Below are 22,640 nucleotides of genomic sequence, written 5' to 3' on the forward strand. Positions count from 1 at the left end.
TATTTTACATTTAACGACAATGTTTTTTCGTAACATTTATAGCAATACTGACACCCAGTCATTACTTTAAGGTGGAACCTTGTCGAATGTTACAGGATAGAGACGATTTTCTCTACACGACACATTCATCGGCTCACACTCGGCTAGTTTTAAAGCACAGTCAGGAAAAACCGACTCGGAATAGTGGTGGGGTATTTCGGTCGGTGTTAAATTGAAATTTCTTTTCTATCGCGGACGTGTAAGTTAACGACTGCACAAAACATGAACAGTCCTTCCTTGCTTCCTACGGAAAGCAAGACTTACGGTTTGGATCGATGTATCCGAACCAAGGGTCCGGATCCATACCCTTGTCTGGATCTAAGCACCAAGCCTGGGCCTGGTTCAGGTCTGCACCTGGTAAAGGGAAAAAGGGTAAGATCCAGGGACTGGTCTGGATTCGGGTACTAGTCCACATCCGGGAACTGGTCCACATCCGGGTACTGGTCCGTATCCGGAAACTGCCCGAAATTTTTATTTCACTGTCCAATCCGTAATTCCGGCTGGTGTCTTCCAATATTAGGGCAGATTCCAGCCTGACTGCGGCCAGCAATCCGCCAGAATTCCGGTTGGTTTGACTTGACACTAATGCTATCATACCAAATCAACCGAATTATTCTACATACGAACAGAGCCGATGTTGGCACATACTGAACAAGTGCTTGGTTGTGTGACGCGCATACATGAACAGCTATCGAAATTCGCCATTCGACCGCTTACTATCTTCGCGGTAATATGAGTCCGTTACTCAAAAGACAGTAGAATCTTACCCAAAAGTAATAGAAACATATCCGTTGGATTTTGGGTGTAAGGATTATATCAACAAAACGTGATTATGCGGCCTAACAAGGTGATCATTATCTTCAAGTCTTTTCGCGTAAATCCGAGAATTCGTCATGTGGAAGATTCAACAAATTCGCCTAGGCGAAAAGATTCATTTCGCAGAACAACTTAAAACACGTGCTCGTTTGTGACAATGATAAAAAATGATCTATATATATTGGAATATTGAAGTCAAATTACATGATCCTACTTGCAAAGTGGCAATTAACAGGTTCATGTCGTATTTCGGAGAAGTGGAATTTTTTACGGAGGACACATGGAGAAAATACTTTCAGCTGTTTCAAATGGTGTTTTGTGGTGAGAATGCGGGTAGTTTAGCCCATTCCCTCATACCTTACCCTTACTTAATGGCAACTGCTAAAGCTGCGTCAAGCACTTCAAACTCAACAGCTCATACCATCAATGAAGACGCTACTACCAAAGATGGAGAGTTCACACTAATTACCCGCAATGGCAAAAAGCCAGGAATATCGCGAGTATAAAGGTATGAATCAAGATGACGATACGGATGTAAACGACAACGAGAGAGACATGTATGACCCCGAAGTTGGTGAGAAAACGAACATTTTCTCGCCGCGAAAAAAACTACATTCGCAATGGCAAATTGCATGCACGGGATTTCACAGGATTGAAATAAATATAAATGTAGTTTGTAAATATATAAAACCACGGCTCCTCTTAGCTAACGTATTGAGTATCAAAATTAGATTAGGAATAAACAAAGAGAAAAAAATGTATTTATATAAAACAAATACAAAGTTGAAGAGCCCGAAGGCTTGAAAACACTTGCTGTTATAATCATTTCGATATGTGAAACGAACAAAAAATGAAATGTTATTCAAGTTAAAAAACTATCAAAAGGAATGCCTCGTTGTGAGAATTAGCAACCTTTCCAAAAGCCCTATCAATTTCATTAGTATACGGTACACCCATATTGCTCTTGTTAGTCGTCTTTATTTTATAGAAGCGAGGACAGCACCTATTTTTTGAGCAGGATGTTGGGTGAATCCCAATTTATGAGATTTCTACGGTTGGGATAAAAATCATGATTGCCACATCTATGCACCTGTATTTTATGTTGGATAACGATAAACAATGCGGCCCGCATCATCGACCAAAACCGCACCGTACCTGTGCTAATTTGCACCCGAACAACCCACTATGCATTCATGCGATTGTACAAAGATATATCATTTGTTTTGCTTCTTTTGTATGTTTATATCCAGGTTCCCGAGAGAGTACGTGCGATGAATGCTACAATAAAACTACTGCTGATAGTGCGAGAACCGGTGACGAGAGCGATATCGGATTATACGCAGCTTCGGAGCCACGCGGCCACGGCCACGTTACCACAGCAACAAACTTTATCTTCCACTTCGCCGCTATCCAGGTGAGTTCGATAAATTGGAATATAAAACCCTGGAGATTTTTCTTTTTTGAATTATAACCTTGTGCTTGCAGCTAAAATACATAATCTAGTCTTGCGATTATCATGTTTTACATGAATCTTGCACACGGAAAAAAATTGTTCCCGAAATCGCGAATAAAGTATCTTGAGTTCTCGAACAATCACGCTTTTACGTTATAAAAACAGCACCATGAACGAAAATCGTGTCATAACGTTCGGATGTTATGACGCACCAGGCTGCGTCATAACATCCGAAAATGGATGTGTGTCATGATGTTCCGCACTTTATGACGTACATTTATTTACGGATCTTACGATGCACCCCTTGTGCGTGATAATGTTCCGGACGTTATGACGCACATTCGTTTTCCGAGTTTATGTCACAGTGGAAATCCTAAACACTGTGATGCACCTACAATTTCATATATTGTGCCGCGTAAGCACTGTGTTATAATGTCCCCACATAATGTATGTCATAAAGTGCGGCACATTGTGACGCACAAGGGTGCGTAATAAGATCCGAAAATAAATGTACGTCTTAAGGTCCTCAATCATCCTAGTGTCACAATGTCCGCAAGTAGCTCTACGTCATAATATGCGGGATCTTATGACGCACACTGATACTAGGATGGTATGATACCGAGGAATTGCGTCATAAAGTCCGGGATAATATGACCCTCTCATTGTTTCATAGGTACTGCGACATAACGCCCAAATCCATTAGGTTCCAAAGAAGGGCGCGTCGTTATGTCTGGGATAATATGACGCATCAGGCTGCGGCATAATATCCGAAAGCGAATGTGCGTCATAAGGTCCCGGACTTTATGATGCACATTTGTTTTCGAACCTTATGACGTACTCCTTGTGCGTGATGATGTCCCCGATGTTATGACGCACGTTCGTTTTCGGATCGTATGTCGCAGTCGATGTTGTGACGTAAAAGATCTGCGTCATTATATCCCAGTGCTGTATGACCTGGGACGTTATGACGCAGAGCCTATGCGATAAATTATCCGAAACAATGAGTGCGCCATATTATCCCAGACTTTACAGATCGCCTATATGATTCCGGAAATATTGACTGATTTGTTCTGGCACATATGAAATTATCATACATTGCAGTTACGGTAACTTTCCTGGGAAAGTAAATGCAATTTCGGAAACCAAATTCGTATTTTTGATATCAGATGTCTTTAAAATGCATGAAGCGTGAAGAATTTGTGTTATCCGGGAAATTTTTCAATATACTATTTTTGAAAAAGTCTATTTTTCGTAACATTTTCCAAGCTCAAATATTGACATTTCCATAATTATACTACAAAAAACCACTCGTAGAAGAATGCAACATTTTTTGACTACCTTAAGGAAAAAAACAATGGGAAAATTTTTTTGCGCATTGGGCTACAAAATGAAGGTTAGAAAAGTTGGATTGAAGTGTTTCGTGTTCCACTCGTCAGTAACCGACACCAACTTGTTGGTACTGTTTTGCTGACGAGTGGAACACGAAACATTCTAATCCAACAGGTTATTAAAATCCTGTTTATTCAATATCAAAAATTTATGAATTTGATTTCAGTGTTATTACTTAAATGAATCTATAGAATATTTAAATAAATAAATAAATAATGTATGGAGCCTGCCATTCATTGCGGTTTATTTTTATTTCTTTTTGTCTTGTTCTTCTCAAATTTTACAAAATTTGGTTGATTTCCATATAGAATTACAATTACAATTTCTATTACAATTTGGGGGTGGGCGTAGCGTAGTTGGTAAATCGATTGCCCAGTAAGCAGCGCACCTGGGTTCGAGTCCCGACTCCGCACATAGAGTTTTTTAAATTTTTCATAAGAGATATTTCTAACCCGAAGAGGCGAATGACCTTAAGGTTAAAACCTCAATAATCGAAAAAATCACAATTACAGCCAGTTGTAACCCAAGTGTTATAAGTGGATTTAATAAGACACATAATTTACAGAAGATTATTTAGTAATTTGACAGTTGACATCGATCAATTACGGCTAAGCAGCATGCAGCTTTTTTTGCATTATGTACATCTATCATTGCTGATCGGATACATGTTGTTAATAACTGCCATTCTTAAAACTAATAAGGCACGTTATCCTGCACACGGTGAAAACGTTTATTTTATAGCTGATAAATATCCATTAGCTTACCTAATGAAACTAGTACAAAAAATAACACTCCAGCTCCCTTTGTCAATTTCGTCGTTCGGATACTGAAATATACGTTATTTTTTATAACTCTTTTTTTCGTTTCTATCCAACATCAGGTCATTCGAAGATCTGGCGATACTACCGAATGGCACCGTTAACGAAGCGTACCGCCCTCTGGCGATTTCACAGTATCACGTCCATGTGCACAGGTGGCTGGAGGTATTCCCACGAGAGCAATTACTCGTTGTCAATGGGGACCAGCTGATAGAGGATCCAGTGTCACAGCTTCGACGCATCGAGGACTTTCTAGGTGAGTGTTATTCCGGTTGGTTAAATGTTTTAATAGTAAATTTTGAGATTTACTAGGTTAAGTGATAAAAATCATCAAAGTAGGGATGTATGGAGATGTATTGAATAGAAAAAAGAAATGGTATGAAAGTGTACAACGACCATGCGTTCATCAGGAAGAAAAGTCTACCTATTGATGTTTTCTCGCGTAAGAGCATACAACCAATTGCCAACATTCACTTAGTGGAGGAAATTCGAACCGTTACATGCAAATTACAGTAGTTGGCAGTTTATAGAAGGTTCTACTGGAAGTACTTCTAAAATGTAATTATGATAGCTTTGAAGACTACTCAAGAATATGTGAAATTTGTCCCATTCGAATACAAAATTCGATTGTAGTACCAGTAAAAACATTGCTGCTAACATCTTTGAACTAACATCTCATGGCATTTATCGCTACCATTAAGCGGATCTTTTACGTTACCCGAGGTTGCTCTTCGGAATCAGTCGGGGGTAGTCTGGTATGATTCAGCGCATCACGTCACAGACGCATCGGATAGAAATAGAATCATTTTTGATAACAACGTTTTTTGTAAACGAGGTTTAATACAGTAATGTTTCGATTATATCACGGTCGGTCTGTATGTTGGCGTGGTATATTTGAAGCGTGATGTATTCAAAACAAAACCAAAAAATTACATTCAAGCGTTAACCCATGTACTTATATACACAAAAAGTAATAAAAAGTTAAAGTTAATCAAAAGGAGTAAATCATAGTAGGGTAATGAGCCTATTTTTGCCATGTTTCTATTATCACACTACCCATTCGAAGCCGTTGGTTAGAGCAGCGTCTACCATCTTTGTTCAACGCATTGGGTCAAATGGTATGGCATCAACGGATAATTATTCTCCATACAGCTTCACTTTATGTAGCCCGTACCGTTTCTTAAAATTGTTGAACCACCCAAAACTAAACTTGAAGGAATCTGGCACATTAAGGTTTTGGCCACGTATCTTGACTATTAAAATCAGTGTATTCGAAGAAACTACGATTCAGTTCTCTGTTGATGTTGTCCTTCCAAAAGAGAAGTATTCACATCAATTTAAGAGAAAATGTATATCTCGGCATACCTGCCATATCTGGCGTATTTCGTTTATCTCAATAATTTGTTACATTTTCCTGCGGATAACCAACAATCAAGCGAATAATAAAGAAGTCGATATTTTTACTCGCGGCACCAGATGCCCCCCTTAAGGACACGGCCAACAAAAATTTTAAACAAAAATTGGAATCGGCCGAAAGATATTTCGGCAATCCTAGTCATAGCAATAACGTTTTTGGTAAAACATGATTTTTAGGTTATTGACGTTTAAAGTTTCGCGCCACGCCCTCCGCCTCCACAAAGGAACAAGATGAACAGCGCTATAACTTTGCTTCTACTGCTTAGACCACTATAAAAATTTGAGTTACTTTCTTAAGAATCTATACTTTAAGATAAAATAATAAAATAGTTCGACTTTTTGACCGACCTCATCATACATAAACTCCTAACGAAATAGTCCGAAACCCATTAATAGGCTCACTACCCTACATGTAAATAAGGAAATCAATTGTAAAAATAATCCTAGCACTTTTAACACAACATGGGGCTTATTTAGATCAAAACGTAGTGTGCCGTGTCTGTTTTTCAAAAAGCGTAATATATTCGAAACAAAACCATGATATAATCGACGCTGCTCTAACCAATGGCTTCAAATGGGTAGGGTGATAATCGAAACAAAATGAAAATAGGCTCATCACCCTATATAGTGCATAAGTACCACAGACAACTACACATTTTTCGACGTAAAGGTAAAGTTGCTTCATAACCGGTTGGTTATCCTATTTTACGATTGAATATATTTTTCGATAGTGCAAGAAAAGACCATCAAGTAGGGTCAAGTACTTATTTTCACCCTATTAGAGAGTACCTCAATAATGCATTAATTTCTAGGCCAACATTGGATGGAAGCCCGATCAGAACATGGTAATAGAAAACTATCAAAACTTTAGCTCCCGTTCATACTCGTTATAATTTTCTGTTATTTTAACTACTAACCAGACCAAATTTATAATACAATTTGTTACGAAAATTCACTTCTGTTATAATCTTGTTAAGTCATTCTGATCGGAAGGCGTACAAATTGGCATCAATAGCTTTGCCTCGTTTTTAAGAAACAAGGTAATAACACAAATGCCATGAAAACGGTGAATTGATCGTGTTTGAGCGCAACGAAAACTCGAATCGAGTTCCCCTATTGTTGCCCTACCATTCGGCTCAATGCGTTACATACAGATGTTGCAAATCGGCTCATTACCCTATCAAAACCTATCCCGATATGAATATTTGATTATTTTTAAATCCTTTAAACAAAATATTGCGTAGGTTGTAGCTGTAGGTGACGCATTCGGGGTAATTCGGTAGTGATTATCATTGTGTGAAAAGACGTTTATTATTTTTAAGTCTCGAATTTATTCCACAGTAAGATATTCTTTCTTATGGGTACCCCGTCAATGAACAGGTAATTTTTTGAGTTTTCGAATTTCTAAAATTTTCTGCTAAATATGCACTGATAGAATATATTCGTAAATCGCTGCGAATTAGATTCGTACAGACAATTTTCATAAAATATGCGATTTTTTTCGTACATATGATGAATCATTCGTAGTTCAATTGAAACACTTTTATTTTTTATTACGAGTTTTTCGTGAAAACCACGAGACGACTTTCGTTGGTTTATTACGAAACGGCTTAATTAGGCAAACGAATTGTTCACTACTATATACGAAAGTATTCGTAATATTTACGAGCATTATTCGTCAAACCATCAACGTCAAAAGAGAGGTAGAATATGGGTCAATAATTGTTGATCATCACGACGATCTCGGTCTGACTATTTAGTAACCGTATCCGTATCCTCCGGTTTCAGGAAGATTTCCTGAACCTCTTTGGCTTCCAGTTGATCCATAATCCGGAGCAGTACGGATCCAGTTCAGCCATTGCGAACTGCTCGTTGGTTTTGTATGAAGAAGTTTGAGTTTTTTTTCTGCTGGAGCAATGTAAAAATAATATGCTATTAAATACGGAAACTTTTCTAAGATGAACGAAATGAATTCGTGCGACCAACAAAATCGTTTGTAATATACACAACCGTTTATTAAAATAAACGAAACATTTCGTTTCATTCCGGAAAAATATTGCCGTTTTCAACAATAACATTCATGCAATGTACACTAAATATGTAAAATTTACGAAAACTTTCGTACATCAAGTGGCCATTACTTCACACCACAATCTTTCTACTCCTCAATAGAGGTGAGCAGTTTGAAATAAAATCGATTTCGCCAGTTAAAAAAAATCGTTGTTGTCATGGATCATTGTTGCGATCCTAAAAGAACGATTGAAAAAAATATGGTAATAAATTCGTAAAATTTCCTAAGATAAACGAAATGAATTCGTGCAACCAACAAAATCGTCCGTATTATACGCAAACATTTATTAAAATAAACGAATCATTTCATTTCATTTACCAAAATGATGTCGTTACCAACGACAACAATCGTGCAATGTACACTAAATAAGTAAATATTACGAAAACTTTCGTTCATCAAGCGGCCATTTCTTCATACCACAATAAAATCGATTTTGCCAGATCGGTTTTTTAAATAAAAAAATCAGTGTTGTCAAATATCGACCCCAAAAGATCGAATGAAAAAAATATGCTGATAAATACGAAAACTTTTCTAAGACGAACGAAATGAATTCGTGAGACAAACGAAATCATTCGTAATATTCACAACCATTTATTAAAATAAACGAAACATTTCGTTACATTCCCGAAAAATAACATCGTTTTCAACAATAGCATTCGTGCAAGGTAGACTAACTATGCAAAATTTACGAAAACTTTCGTTCATCAAGCGGCCATTACTTCACACCACAAACTTATTAGTTCTCTATAGAGGAGAGCAGGTTGAAATAAAATCGATTTTGCCAGATCAGTTTTAATTAGTTTAAAAAATCGTTGTTGTCATAAATCGAACCTAAAAGATCGATTGAAAAAAAAATAATGTTCTAACAACTACGAAAACTTTTCTAAGATGAACGAAATGAATTCGTGTGACCAACGAAATAGTTCGTAATATACATAAACGAAACTATTCGCTTCATTCACGAAAAATAATATCGCTATCAACGATAACATTCGTTCAATGTACACTAAATAAGTAGCATTTACGAAACGACCATTTCTTCATACCACAATAAAATCGATTTGGCCAGATCGATTCTTTTCAAATTAAAAAAAAATCGGTGTTGTCAAACATCGATCCCAAAAGATCGAATGACAAAAATAATATGCTAATTAATACGAAAACTTTTCTATGATGAACGAAATGAATTCGTGAAACCAACGAAATCGATCGTAATATACACAAACGTTGAATAAAATAAACAAAACATTTCGTTTCATTCACGAAAAATAATGTCGATATCAACAATATCATTCGTGCAGTGTACACCAAATATGTGAAATTTACGAACGCTTTCGTTCACCAAGCGGTCATTTTTGTTCATGAAATGAACGAAACCTACTATTTACAATGCACGAAAATACTTCATTGCAGAAAACGACGAATGAATTCGTGTATTTCAGGTTCAATTTCATAATATTTACGAATTTATATTATCAATGTGGAACACAGATCGACATTAAAATGCTAGACTCTTGAATTGAAAAACAATCGCTGGAATCGATAGGTTTACAGATATTCTTAAAATGCAACCAACATGTTCAATTAAAACTTTTGAGGAAATTTATTTGATTGTGGTCTTCCTTCCTTGTAAGTTGTGATCATATAATTCCACATTAATGACAATGATGGTACCATCGTTGTCGTCGGTTAATGTGGAGTTATGGATTACAATTATTTCTGTAGAAATTTTCTTTTGTCATCTTGCTGGAATTAGGTATTGCCTGGTGGCAGTGTTGGTAAAATCAATATCAGTTTTACGGGTACTTCTTACGATAACTGCAGTACATACATCAAACTCAATATATTTCATTTGGCTAAATTACCTATCGTGACGTGCGACTGCCATAAATATAGAAAAAAGAAACATTGAGAAATAATTACACAATTACGCAAGCAAACAGTAGCAGCCCATTCCAGTGAATCATTTGGATTAATATTTACGTCAGCAGTGGAAAAGAAGAATGTATGAATGTCGAAGTTGAAGTTTATGCTACCAGCGTTGAAACCTCCTAACAATCACGATTAAATGAATCGTGGAAAATGACATATTTAACAATATTTAGAAAGCTTTTGAGGGGATCTGGGGTAAGCTGGATATGTTAAAGATATACTTCAATATAATACAGAAAAGCATGTTTTTTGCCTTTCTTGTATAGAAAGGTTTTTTCAAAAGCTAATAGCATATGTTATTATTTCATACGTTGTTTTTTAGCATCTAGGTATGAAAACAAGTCTATTTAATTCGAGGAACTCGGTTGTATAAACAATTTGTGAATTCACTGAATAATTTTGGAGATATTTCTTCAAAAGTAATGTGTGAGTTCAGTTTAAAAATGATGAGTATATTTTCCAATGTTGAAGTATTCAACTCTTGCGTTAAGCGTCACGTTAAGCCGTGAGTTATACTGGTCAAGTCGCGAAAATTTCAAGGCGCATTATTTATGATTTAAATATATAGAAGTAAAATATTTCAATTTCTAATCTAAGCTGATGTGCGCGGCGTAGTTGTGAATGTTTGGGAAGACAAAATAAAATGCGTGTGTTTTCACACAAATAGTTTGTGCTTGTTAATGTAAAACAGAGGCATTTTTGGAAACATATTCAATATTACATTTCGCCTAACAAAAAATCGTTGCCGTATTATGGAGAAAAATTGCAACGTGTTTGTATTATGAGAAAACTATAACTAATTTATGTTCAAATCCCGGTTTTATTTGAAAATAAAGGGATATTCCTTCAAAACATTGGTCATTAGACTTGAGAGAGAGCGAAGAAGTGACTCGCTTGGCTGAATTGGCGGTCAAATTCCGAATTTGCTTGATTTATCATTCATATGATAATTTTAGTCATCGGTTGGCCATTAGGAGGTGGTACTCGCCGCAAATAATGGTTTGGGCAGCTGTAGCCGCAGATGGGCGCTCTCCAATCGTTTTCATCGAGCCTGGCGTCAAAGAAAATGCAACATATTACCGGTAAAGTGTTCTACAGGCTGCTTTGAAACCGTGGACAGAAAAACATTTTGGTCGCAGACCATGGTCGTCATAATAAGACTCGGCACGATCTTACAAAGCAACCAAGAAAGGCGGAAAACTAACGTTCCGAGCTTCATTTCGACCACACAATGGCTCTCATATTCACCAGACGCGAATCCAATGAATTATTCTCTCTCGGCCATTTGGTGAGCATAGTCCGAGGGAAAAAATACACCATCCTCGAGATGCTGAAGCCATTTTCCGAGCAGCTTGCGATTCGTGTTTGACCGTTGCAAGGCCATAGGAAAGCTAAAAGGTGATCATATCGAGCAAAAGTGAATTGATTCTGAATTTTTGATTAGTTTCACACATTTTTTACTTTGAAGTAAATTAAAATAATATTTTAAGCCGAATTTATGACCTTTTTAATTGGTCACACTTCGAGTGACAGACCCTGTATTGTTGGATTCGAATTCGCATTTTAATAAACTGCTAGAAAGGATCAAATTAAAAATAACGTGATAATAGTCGGAACTTGCTTTGAAATTTGGTACCACCTTGGAATTGCTATTGCTGATAATGTCGAAGCTAAAAATGGACGAGCAGGGTGCCACTCTTAACCAATTTTGCCACTTCGACAGACACTCGAACGGAAATTGTTAAGTGAGCAGCGAAGCGTACTGTAACGAGTTGTTCCTCTGCTGCACCATGATTTATCAAGAGTTTGACGGATGAAAACAGAGACAGAGTTGCAGAAAATCAAGAATAATTTGATCACCTCACTTCAAATAATTGACATTGAATTTTTTTCGATTTTTTCCCGTTGGCGAAAATTGACTCCAAAACGATTTACCCTGCTGCATCGACATCTAAACGATTGATAGAATGCACCGGCAAATAATTCGTATCAAAAACAACTCTTTCTGTCCAACCAAACCAACGAAAACAAATTACCGTAAAAAACTAAAAAGCCTTTCGGCACATTCGGAATAAGGTATACAGAAGAGTGGAAAATAGGAATATTTGCGACCAACACGCGTCGGTTATCATTGAACCCAGAAAACTTATATTTCGAAACCACAGGGAAATAACGAAAACAAACTGGTGTGCTATTCGATGACTGTGGTGCTTCGAAATTCAGACATCCTAGACACAACCAACTTTCAATTGCATGTAAAAACTACAAGGGACAGCCCTATGCAGTTGTATGAACTGTTAACGTGGGACTATACCACTAAATATAAAGTATTTTGAATATAGTATTGAGTACTAAATATAAAGTATTTTAATTATAAATCCATAAGTAAAACTTATGATTTTGCTACACAAGTCTTCCATACGGAAAATATAGGTAGATTTATTAATCGAAGGCAAATATGCTACCGAGACATTTACGAATTTCAACAAGTCCTTATGACTTTCATTGTGAGCAAATATAAATTTTATATTACGTTTCATTTGACATTTATCTCCGTTTTATAAGTATATATGCGTTTTTAACAATTTAAGTTTGAGTAGAATCGTAAAGATGCGTCTTTTCATACATAGAACGTTATATTTTCGAATCCACGACTGAAGGTCGAAAGACAAAAGGTCTAAGAGACAAAGAGTCGAAAGACAAATGGTCAAAAATACAAAGGGTCGAAAGGATAAAAGGTCAAAAAACAAAAATATTTTCAAAAATAAATTTTTAAAGGATTGGCAATGTCGGAAAAGATTAAAGTCTAAACCAAATTTTTAACGCCACATTTAAAAAAAAATATCCTTAAAGGAACGAAAAATCAAATATAGCTAATATATTCAAAGATAAAATTTTAAAGCATTGGCCTTCAAACAAACGTGAATTTGTATTTTTGAAAATATCGATTAAGTTTAGAAAAATAGTTTTTAATATATTTAGAATTATCTTTTTCTCTGTATAGTATAGTGAAACGAAAAATTTGTTTAACAATATTATATATAGAATTAAAAACGTCGCATACCAATTATTGTTAATTAATAATTTTAAAAAAGGGAGAGCCTTTGTTGTAATGAAATAAATAATTCATATATAAATATATAAATATGCAAATAAATATATAAATGAATAAAAAATAAATGGGGGAGCCCGGAGCTATTAAGACCGTGGGGGTAATTCGGACCTCCTCGGTATCTCGAAAAATTGTAAGACTTTCTGATTGTTGTACACATTCGTGGAACCGCTATTAATTTTGACCGCTGAATATAGTTCTTTTGTTTCTTTAGAAACGAGATACAACGTATTTCATTTTTTAGCCATCCTCAAAACAAAAATCATTATAATGGTAAAACCGTAATTAGCCCTTTCATGCCCAACTTTTTCCTAGTGCATGTAGAGTTTCAAAACTATTTTCCCTGAGAACGGTGAGATTAAGAAACACGAAAAGCCTTTTTTCATAAAGATAGGTGCTTCTCTTGCAGTGCTAGAAGCTGCTCAATTTTTACCTTCCAATGCTCAATACAATTCTCCTAGAATATTCACAATAGTCCAATTGCCTGGAAAATGTAGCCAAAGACAGTCAAAATTGATAAGTTTCATCAGTTTTCAAAAATATTGGACGATAACGAAGATATATGAAAACATTCATTTTCCGTCGTCAACGTAAACTGTCCCTGGCAGCACTGCTCCATCGGAATCCAATCAGACTAACTGCAATAACTTCAGTTGAAAGAGCTGTTCCTTGTAACTATTAATGCTCAAATAAAAGGCAATAATCAAATTTCTTAGTCTAACTTGTTTTTGTGAACAAATCTTGTCTGAATCTAAAGTTAAAGCTGTTTAAAAACGTTGTTGTCCACAAACAACATGGGCATGAATGGGTTAAAGCAACAAATAAACGTGAAAAAGTATTTTGGAAAGCTTGAGGCTCCTATTTTATGAAATGATTTTTGTTTGGGTGAAAACAGATGTTTTCAAGATGGTCACCACTTTTGTTAGAAATGAGCGTACGGGGCTTGCCAATTGCCAATGCGCATAGCTGGTTCTACGCCAAGAACAGCGCAGGTTTCGCAGTTGTGGAAATACTACCTGAAGAGAGTGTAATTCAAATAAACTGCATATGGAACGAATGATGAATGACAGATAACCGACGACAACATAGCAGCTATTACAGATTTCCGAACTAAGGCCCGAAATTACTAGAACAACACATAGTCAATAGTAGCCAAGGAAGGCAAAACTTAAGGGGAATAGTCTATTCCACTCAAACACTAGCAAATAAACATATGGTTAGTAATCAACTGCAATTGAAAAACAAAAGACATTGGAAAACAGTAATTGATCGTCTTGGTTGTTTGCCCTCAGTTATGCTTCTAATCAAAAACATATGATGAAAAAAAAAATGCGAATGAATAAGAAATCGCGTGGAAAAGTCTTATTGACCATACCTTCAATATTGTATCCTTTCAACATTTTGTCGCTTTCGACGTTTTGTCTCATTCGACCTTTTGACCATTTCGACCTTTTTCCCTTTCAACATTTTGTCTCTTTCGACCTATTGTTCTTTTCGACCTTTTGTCCTTTCGACTTCTTGTCTTTCGACCATTTGTATTTCGACTTTTTGTGTATCCCACCTTTTGTCTTTCGACCTTTTGTCCTTTCGACCTTTTGTACTTTCGACCTTTTGTCATAGTTTCTATAGTTTTACCTATTGAAATAATGTCTTAGAAGAATTTCTGAGCAATATTTGAACACATTTCAAAAATTGAATTGCAGTGAAATGATAGAATCGTAAGCATTTAAAATCTAACCTTGAAAAATAAATAAAACTATTGAAAAAAGTAGCGGTTTCGATTGCACAAGCTATTGTGAACGGCGCGTAGCACAAGTACCAAGAATTTTACCAAATAACTTAAAGTAATTGATCCAATACACACATGTACACAGGGTTACATCAATGTATCCAACAGCCCCGAGTTTTTATTCAATATATCCATTGGATAGTAAATTTTCTGTGTTAAGATAATTTCATTTTCTTTTTCATCCTACCCTCAGGAATCGAACCACGAATCGGAAGCAATAACTTCTATTTCAACGAGACGAAAGGTTTCTACTGCTTACGCAACGAAACCGGAGACAAGTGTTTGCGAGAGACGAAGGGTCGCAAGCACCCCCGAGTCGACCCGGTGGTGGTTTCAAAGTTGCGTAAGTTTTTCGTCGAACATAATCAAAAATTCTACGAGCTGGTCGGGGAAGACTTAGGCTGGCCGGAGGAATAGGAGATTCGATGGTACTGGTCTCGTTATACGGGTCATCATCGCCAACCATACAACCAGAAATCGCACAACGGGAGAAAAGGTAACTCTGTATATATCAGCCAGGGTGGTAATATTAAGAAGGCACGTTAGAGGTTAGAGTGCGTGTGCAATGGAACTGATCTAAATCTAGGAACATGGTAAAAAAACATCCCGAAAGGATGAAAAGATTTAAAAGTAATAACGCGGGACTTCAAAAAGGAAAAATGGCGAAATAGCTTGCTGCAGTAGCGCACGTTTCAAAAACGGCTAGATAGGAACTAATTATAGAAAATCAATATTTTTCATCTGCAAGAGGCAACAGCCAGAACACTCACCGATGAGGTTGGTGTGAAACCGGAAAGCTTGAACAATAACACTGTCCAATTCAACGTGTGGCTCTATTATCTGTGGGTCATTTGGTTCAGCAGTTGGCAGCCTCCCAGATCCTCGTAAACGGTGAATTAACAGCGGCTCTCATCTTTAAAGGACGGCAATGGGTAGTGATAACAAGATTCACTGGTTGTTCAAAGTTTGCTGGATATCGTTAAAATGAGAACACGCAGAAATTGGATTTGGTGTTACATTCAAATGGGGCTCCAACAACGATAATATTATGCTACTTGATTTCGTGCCAGTGTGGGAGCATGGATATTGGAAACGGGAAACAGCAGCGATTCATTTAATTTTAATGAGAACGGCTGTAACGAGCCATCTGAATGCTTGAAGGTGACTGATATTACACAAGAAAGATAGTGGGGAACAGTGTCGAAGTTTCTTTGTGATGCAAATACCGTCACTTATTGTGAGAATTCTATTATTAAACAGAAATTAGCAATTCTCTAGCAAACTTGGAAGCAATAGCTTTAGGCAATGTTTAGGAACATCGTGAATAGCGCCACAAATTTTCAGGTAAAATGGATGCCATTGTTTCTTCTTATTTTTCCCAATATATACGCGAACGGAGGTCTTAGTGGAATGTACGTAATGTTTTAAAGATTTTCTTCCATTTAATTCCACATAGTGGAATTAAATGGAAGAAAATCTTTGAAACATTCTTATTTTTATTTTATCGACATAGTCAAAAAATTGCACGATCACGCAAGATAAAATCACTTGTGACTTAAAAAGTCGTCTAGGTGTCGTTTTAGGTTTTGAAACTTTCACCTAGAAATTTGTAGTGATCTGAGGGTAAACTGCTAGGAAACATGAGTATGCACTAAAACTAGACAGAATTTCGAATCAACGCGATCGCTCGATACAATTTTATGGGAGTATTCCGCTAGGAGAATGATTTAGGAATATGTAAGTACCGTAAACCGGGCTGACATTAATTACTTTTCGAAATAATCATTACATATTTTTAGACGCAACACATTTTTTTCAAGGTTAATATTTTTATACCCTGTACTGATGTATGGAGAACAAGGTTGGATGGTTTCACCTAAAATTCTCCGCTTCCAGCTATTTTTCCAAAAATGATTTCAAATTGAAGTCCCTTTTCGTATTCCGGGGTGACTTTGATAACCCACATTAAGTTATTGATGTCAATGTTTTTCATTCAAATGTTTGTTTAAACTATTTCTGGAAAGATACTCATTGTTAAATAGATGTTAATTGGTATTATACAAAGTATTTCAATATACTGTAAAATTCGAGTAACTAAAATTCGTATAATTTGTGTTCAACTAGAATAAATGATTCTGAAAACCTTTAAAACCTTTAAAACTGCTGAATTCGTTTTATTTCAGTGCTTTATCAATGTACAAAATGTTTCATCCATTTTAATACGTTGGACTATTGAACAATAAAAAATATTGCGAATTTTAGCTTGAAATAATTTGAAATAATTGCCAACTAGTTTCACAAAAAAATGTATTTATGATAAGCAAACTAAAAATAAATTTGGCACATCCCACTCCAAAGGAAAATAAAAACTCGCTTATAATTTATCACTTTTGCTCAAACCTGAGATTTATTTGTTTTATAAAAATAGGCACTGTACGAAGCTTCGTAAAACTAAGGTAAAGTCAAATTTCGGTTTTTTGTAGTTTTTGTAGCCAAAAACCGAACAATATACTCAAAAAGTATAACAAATCAGTATTTTATAAGTTTAGAGTAAAATTCATTTCAAATTAAAATGATTCGGTAGACTATTCTGGTTAATATGCGATCTACGAAAAAAGTTTCGAGTGATCAAAGTCACCGCGATGATCAAAGCCACCCCGGTTTACGATATTCTCTTTTTCCTGAACCTTTTGTAATTATTCAGATTTGCTACTCAGCAATGAGTAGAGCACTACGAAATTTTTCTCAGTAAAAGGTTTTGGCAAAGTGTAATAACAAATAACCACAGTTACAAATGCTATAACAAAGAAAAGGTACATAAACGGTACCTTTTATATGTTATAGCATTTGTAACGGTTTCGCGGAATGATTCAAGCGAAGTACGCATTGGACCATTAGGCGCTGCGATGAACATTAGGGTATTGCAATAAATTTTGTTTTTGAAATCTTAAAGTCCCCCTTTATATTGTGACAAATGTTAAAGTAAGCTCAGATGCCAAATTTCACATCATTTCTCGACAAACATATGATTTCGGCTTAAAAGCCAACTGTCAAAATTCTCTTTGAAAGGAAATTCCGGACAAACCGATAATTGTCAATCATAGATGTTGGCAGTAAGCAAAAGAGAAAAATTTTCTCTTTCGTTAACTGCTCTAAACTGTGTTTAGCCAGCAATGATTTATCTGGAGTTTCCCTTCAAAGAGAATTTTTACAGTTGGCTTTTAAGCCGTAATCATATTTGTCGAGATTTGGACAACTTTAGACCCTCGCCCACTTCGCTTGAAGTTTTTGACATTGCTACTATGGGAAAATATTAGGAAAAAAATATAAATCTAAATGCTAGAACTTTGAAATAGCACTCGGAAAATCACACTATTATTTTTAGCATTAAAAAATTCTGTACTCAACTATATGGGGCTGAGGCTAGGTGTAAAACTAAAATAAAAAATGCGATTCGCGTCACGAAAATATGGCATAATTTTAAAAGATTGTAGCGCTGTTGATTATTGAAGTTAATTGTTGCAAACATGCATCATTTAAATACCAATGGATTCAGAATAGTTCAACTTAAAAATTGATTGCAGCTTAATTTGGTATTTCGATTGAAACATTGTGAAAACATAAGAAAACAGACAACGTTTTTACTTACATTTTGTCAATTGTTGAAGGAATTTCATGATAGGAATACCAATCGATTCAGACAATTTTCAGTAAAATTTTTTCATCAATTTTATTTCTGTATATTAATGGGGTTACTGCTCCCTAATTCATCTTAGCTCCTCTATTCATCCGACCTATTTGAACACATTAGTTAGAGCAGTATCTGCTGTCGCATTAGCTCAAGAGATAGGATTAATAAGGGTACGTTGTACTCTACTTTTCGCTTCGCTCAAACGCGAGCATTTTACATTTTCCAGGCAAAAATTTTAACTGTACTGCTTCTTATGAACGAAGCAAAGATGATGATACCTATTTAAGCGCAATCCAGTCACCCTAAGTCGAGTTATCAACGAAATAGTCTGACATCATGACTAATGAGATGAATAAGGGGTCGTCTACCCTAGTACACTATTGAAAAAAGCGATACACATAAAAGGGAGACACAAATTTACGCAAAACTTTCCCTAACACAGACTTCATTTCGACATTCATAAGTGTCTTACATATTCCATCGCTTGATGTAATCCTCTGGCACTCGCGCGAAGAGCTCCTCGAATGAGCAACCGCTGGTGCTGGAAGAAGATTTCGCTAGAGTTTCGAAAGGTGTTGCACAAAATACAACGGCGCGAGTGCTGGAGGGTTAAAAGGAATGTTTCTGACCGAATTCATTTCATTGCAATACCTACTATGTTGGTAGACAGAATAAGATTATCGCTGCTGCTGACAGGATAGCAGATAGGTTCGTTTGTCTGTGTGTACTGGAAATGGTGAATTGCTGGTTTATACCGTGCGTATGAGCCGTGACGGCAAGGTTCGAATCGTTTCATAGGATTCTCGATCCGAAGTAGCACGAATACACAATGGAAAAAGAATTGAATTCCTCCGTTTAACTTGTTGGACGTGAAAAATCCTAAGGGACAAAATCGAAGTAGATTTGCTATTTGTAAAATTTAGATACATTAGATTTTTGAATATTCAGTCTTGTCATTTAATATAAAATATTAATAAATTTCATTTCAGAAAGAATAGGAAAAGGGGTACTTGGGCATTTGAAGAAAAAAAGTGGTGTCTAGACTAAATGTCAATAATTCTCATGTTTCTGAATTGTATCGACATCGAATTTATATCTAATCTTTCCTGAGAATCTTCCACGTTAAACAAGGACCATTTAATAAAAATTGATTGAAGTACTTGGGTACTTGGGCATTTGAAGAAAAAAAGTGGTGTCTAGACTAAATGTCAATAATTCTCATGTTTCTGAATTGTATCGACATCGAATTTATATCTAATCTTTCCTGAGAATCTTCCACGTTAAACAAGGACCATTTAATAAAAATTGATTGAAGTAAAATAGGCATACAAGGTGCGCCAACTGGATGCACCCTTTTTCAACATTGAACAACTCCGTCAGTTTTTAGCCGATTTTCACAAGTACATAAGTTTTTTTAGTATATTTTAAGCCATTTATTATTAATCAGGTTTGGAATACAACGTCGATTCAATGACCACCCCCATTACATACAAAAAACAGCTCTTTTGCGAGTATTTTGCATGACATTGGACAGCATTTTGGCTTAATCGCAGCAATTTCAGCTATTATATTAGCTTTGAGTTCGTCAAGGTTCTTAGGTTTGCTAATTAAACTTTTCTCTTCAAGTAACCCAACTGAAAAAGGTCTGGTAACGTTAAATTCGGCGAACGAGGAGGCCATTCCAAATCACCATTTTTTGAGGCAATGCGTCCTGGGAATTTGCTCTGCAAGAACTTGATTGTAGCAGCTGCGGTGTGGCAAGGTGCCTCGTCGATCGTTTTCAATGTAAAGCGATACGATCTCAGCACGTTCTTTTGGTATACATCGACTCAAAGCTAAAATGGCACTAAAGGACATTTCAGAATTGTGTTTATCTGTCAAAATCGGCTGGAAAATAGCGGAGTTGTTCAATGTTGAAATAGGATGCATCCAGATGGCGCACCCTGTACATGCACAAGAAAACGATAAAATTTGATATAACGGAAAAATGCCCTAGAACCCCAACATTTCGTATTTTGAAACTGGTCGCAAAGGTTCTGTTCGATTTCTAAGATTTCTTCAAATTAGAATAACTGCAATATTTTTATTATATATAGAATAGAGCAGAATGATCATTAAGAGCAGACGATATTTTAAAACTACAACTTCCCATCTTTTCCGGGAAACTAAAATATTCCCATTGAAATGTTAACCGTTGTGTATCCGGCGCGGTACCCGGGTACCTTTTTAAGTTTCAATTAATTAAATTCCTATGTTTTATCCATAGCTGGAAATTGAAACTTTGTGACATCTTAGAACTTCATTAAGTCAAGCTTTTGGGTTAATAATATTGTTGATATAGTAAGGGTGGGAGTGAGGAGGGGCTCCTGAATTTTTTTACTACGTAATAGGCCGACGTGGGTACCCGGGTACCCACAAAACTAAAATGCTCATAACTAAGGTAATATCCAACCGATTTCGATACTTTTGACCGTTTTGGATTCAGGAACTCATCCACTTTTGAACTTGGTTAAAATGCATCGGGTTACTTCATTCGGTTCCCAGGAATCCTGGTTTCCGGAAGCAGGTTCCAGTGCAGGGGTACTATTTGCGAACTTCAATGAAATACTAGCAATATGGGTATCAAAATTCTTGGAATTGCATCAGTAGGCTGTATCTTGTGGTTTTGGAACCATTTAGTAATTTGACCCCGTAACGGACATTCCGAAGCAGGTTCCCGTGGGGCCGTGAGTGGCCATTCCATTCCAATTCCATTTTTCAAATTGCCATAGGGTTCCGTAACATTAAAAAACAGACTTCCGAGACAATTTGAAGAGTTTTGATACTCATATTGCTAGGACATTATTAAAATCATATCCTAGTACTGGGACATTACTCCGGAAAATCCGGATTACCAAAAACCAGATCCATTATTCCAGTTCTATTGTACAGAATCAAAAAGTGAACGAGTTTCTAAATCCAAAACATCTAAAAGTGTCCAAATCGGTTGAAGGAAGCCATAGTTATGAGCATTTCAATTTGTGGGTACCCGGGTACCCTCGTAAGGCCTGTTAAAGGTGTTTTTTTGTTGGACACATAACTGTTAAGAATATTTGCTTTAAAACTGTTATTTTTTGAGTGGTGCTTCAAAAGTTATAGAATTTTATATATATTTTACATATTTTCCCAACGTGCCAATGTCAAAAACTTCAAGCGAAGTCTAAAATCGTCCAAATGATGTGAAATTTTCCAGCTGAGTTTACTTCGACATTTGTCGCGATATGAAGGGGCATTTTGAGATTTCGAAAATGAGTGACTTTTTTACAATGCGTAGGCTTCGGTGGAACATTAGCAGTGTTGACAGAAACAAGAAACTTGTGCGATTAATTTGATCCTTATATCTTAACGCTTTGCTGCCTACGGTGACTGTAGAGTACCATAACTTTAAACAGCTACAACTTTTGGTTTCCATATGATTTATTTACAAAAACAAGTAAGGTTGATAGCTGGGGCCATCACCTTTCATTTGAAAGTTATTGCAATTGCAATTGAAATGATTGGATTCCGTGAAGCAGTGCTGCCAAGGATTGCTTCAGTTAAAGATGAAAAATGAAGTTTTGATACAAGTTTGATGTCATACAATATTATTGAAAACTGAAGCCTATCAATTTAGACTGTCTTTGACTATCTCTTTCATACAATAGGAGTGTTGTTAACATTCTAATAGTATAGGTATTAGGTATAGGTATAGGTATAGGAACGTGAATTGGAATGGAATGTAACCAAACGAAGGGGCACTTTGTTTGCCACCGCCATCACCGGATCGCCCGTTATAGAGTACTACGGAAGCCCCCAAGCGCTCCAAAACAGTCGCGTTACCAGTCAGTGACCAGCTATGTCGTCCTGGTCATGCGTTCGAAGGTCATGAGGGGTTCCCGAACTCCCTTTTCAGGCCCCTCTTTTGCTTTAAATGAAAATCCGCTCCCTGAAAACCTCTTGGTTCATATCACACCGTCGCGTACAACACATGATTTCCTGACCGTCTACTACTAGAACGTTCATTCACCGAAACTTGTCTACGTGATGATATATTAAACGCCGAGCTAACGACAAACAATGCAATGTAACGATGCGA

The 22,640-nt window shown here is 36.3% G+C and overlaps 1 protein-coding gene across 1 annotated transcript in view; it reads left to right on the forward strand.

Moving 5' to 3' along the window:
• Positions 1–16,881, forward strand: part of LOC131689444 (heparan sulfate glucosamine 3-O-sulfotransferase 5) — a 63,704-nt gene extending 46,823 nt beyond the window's left edge. Inside the window, exons 6-8 of the mRNA XM_058974536.1 lie at positions 2,106–2,269; positions 4,578–4,771; positions 15,029–16,881. Of these exons, the coding sequence (XP_058830519.1) occupies positions 2,106–2,269; positions 4,578–4,771; positions 15,029–15,252 (582 nt within the window). The 3' untranslated portion in view covers positions 15,253–16,881. The remainder of the gene's footprint in view (positions 1–2,105; positions 2,270–4,577; positions 4,772–15,028) is intronic.
• Positions 16,882–22,640: the final 5,759 nt, after the last annotated feature.

Source organism: Topomyia yanbarensis, chromosome 3, assembly GCF_030247195.1.
Source record: "Topomyia yanbarensis strain Yona2022 chromosome 3, ASM3024719v1, whole genome shotgun sequence".
NCBI classification, from domain to species: domain Eukaryota; kingdom Metazoa; phylum Arthropoda; class Insecta; order Diptera; family Culicidae; genus Topomyia; species Topomyia yanbarensis.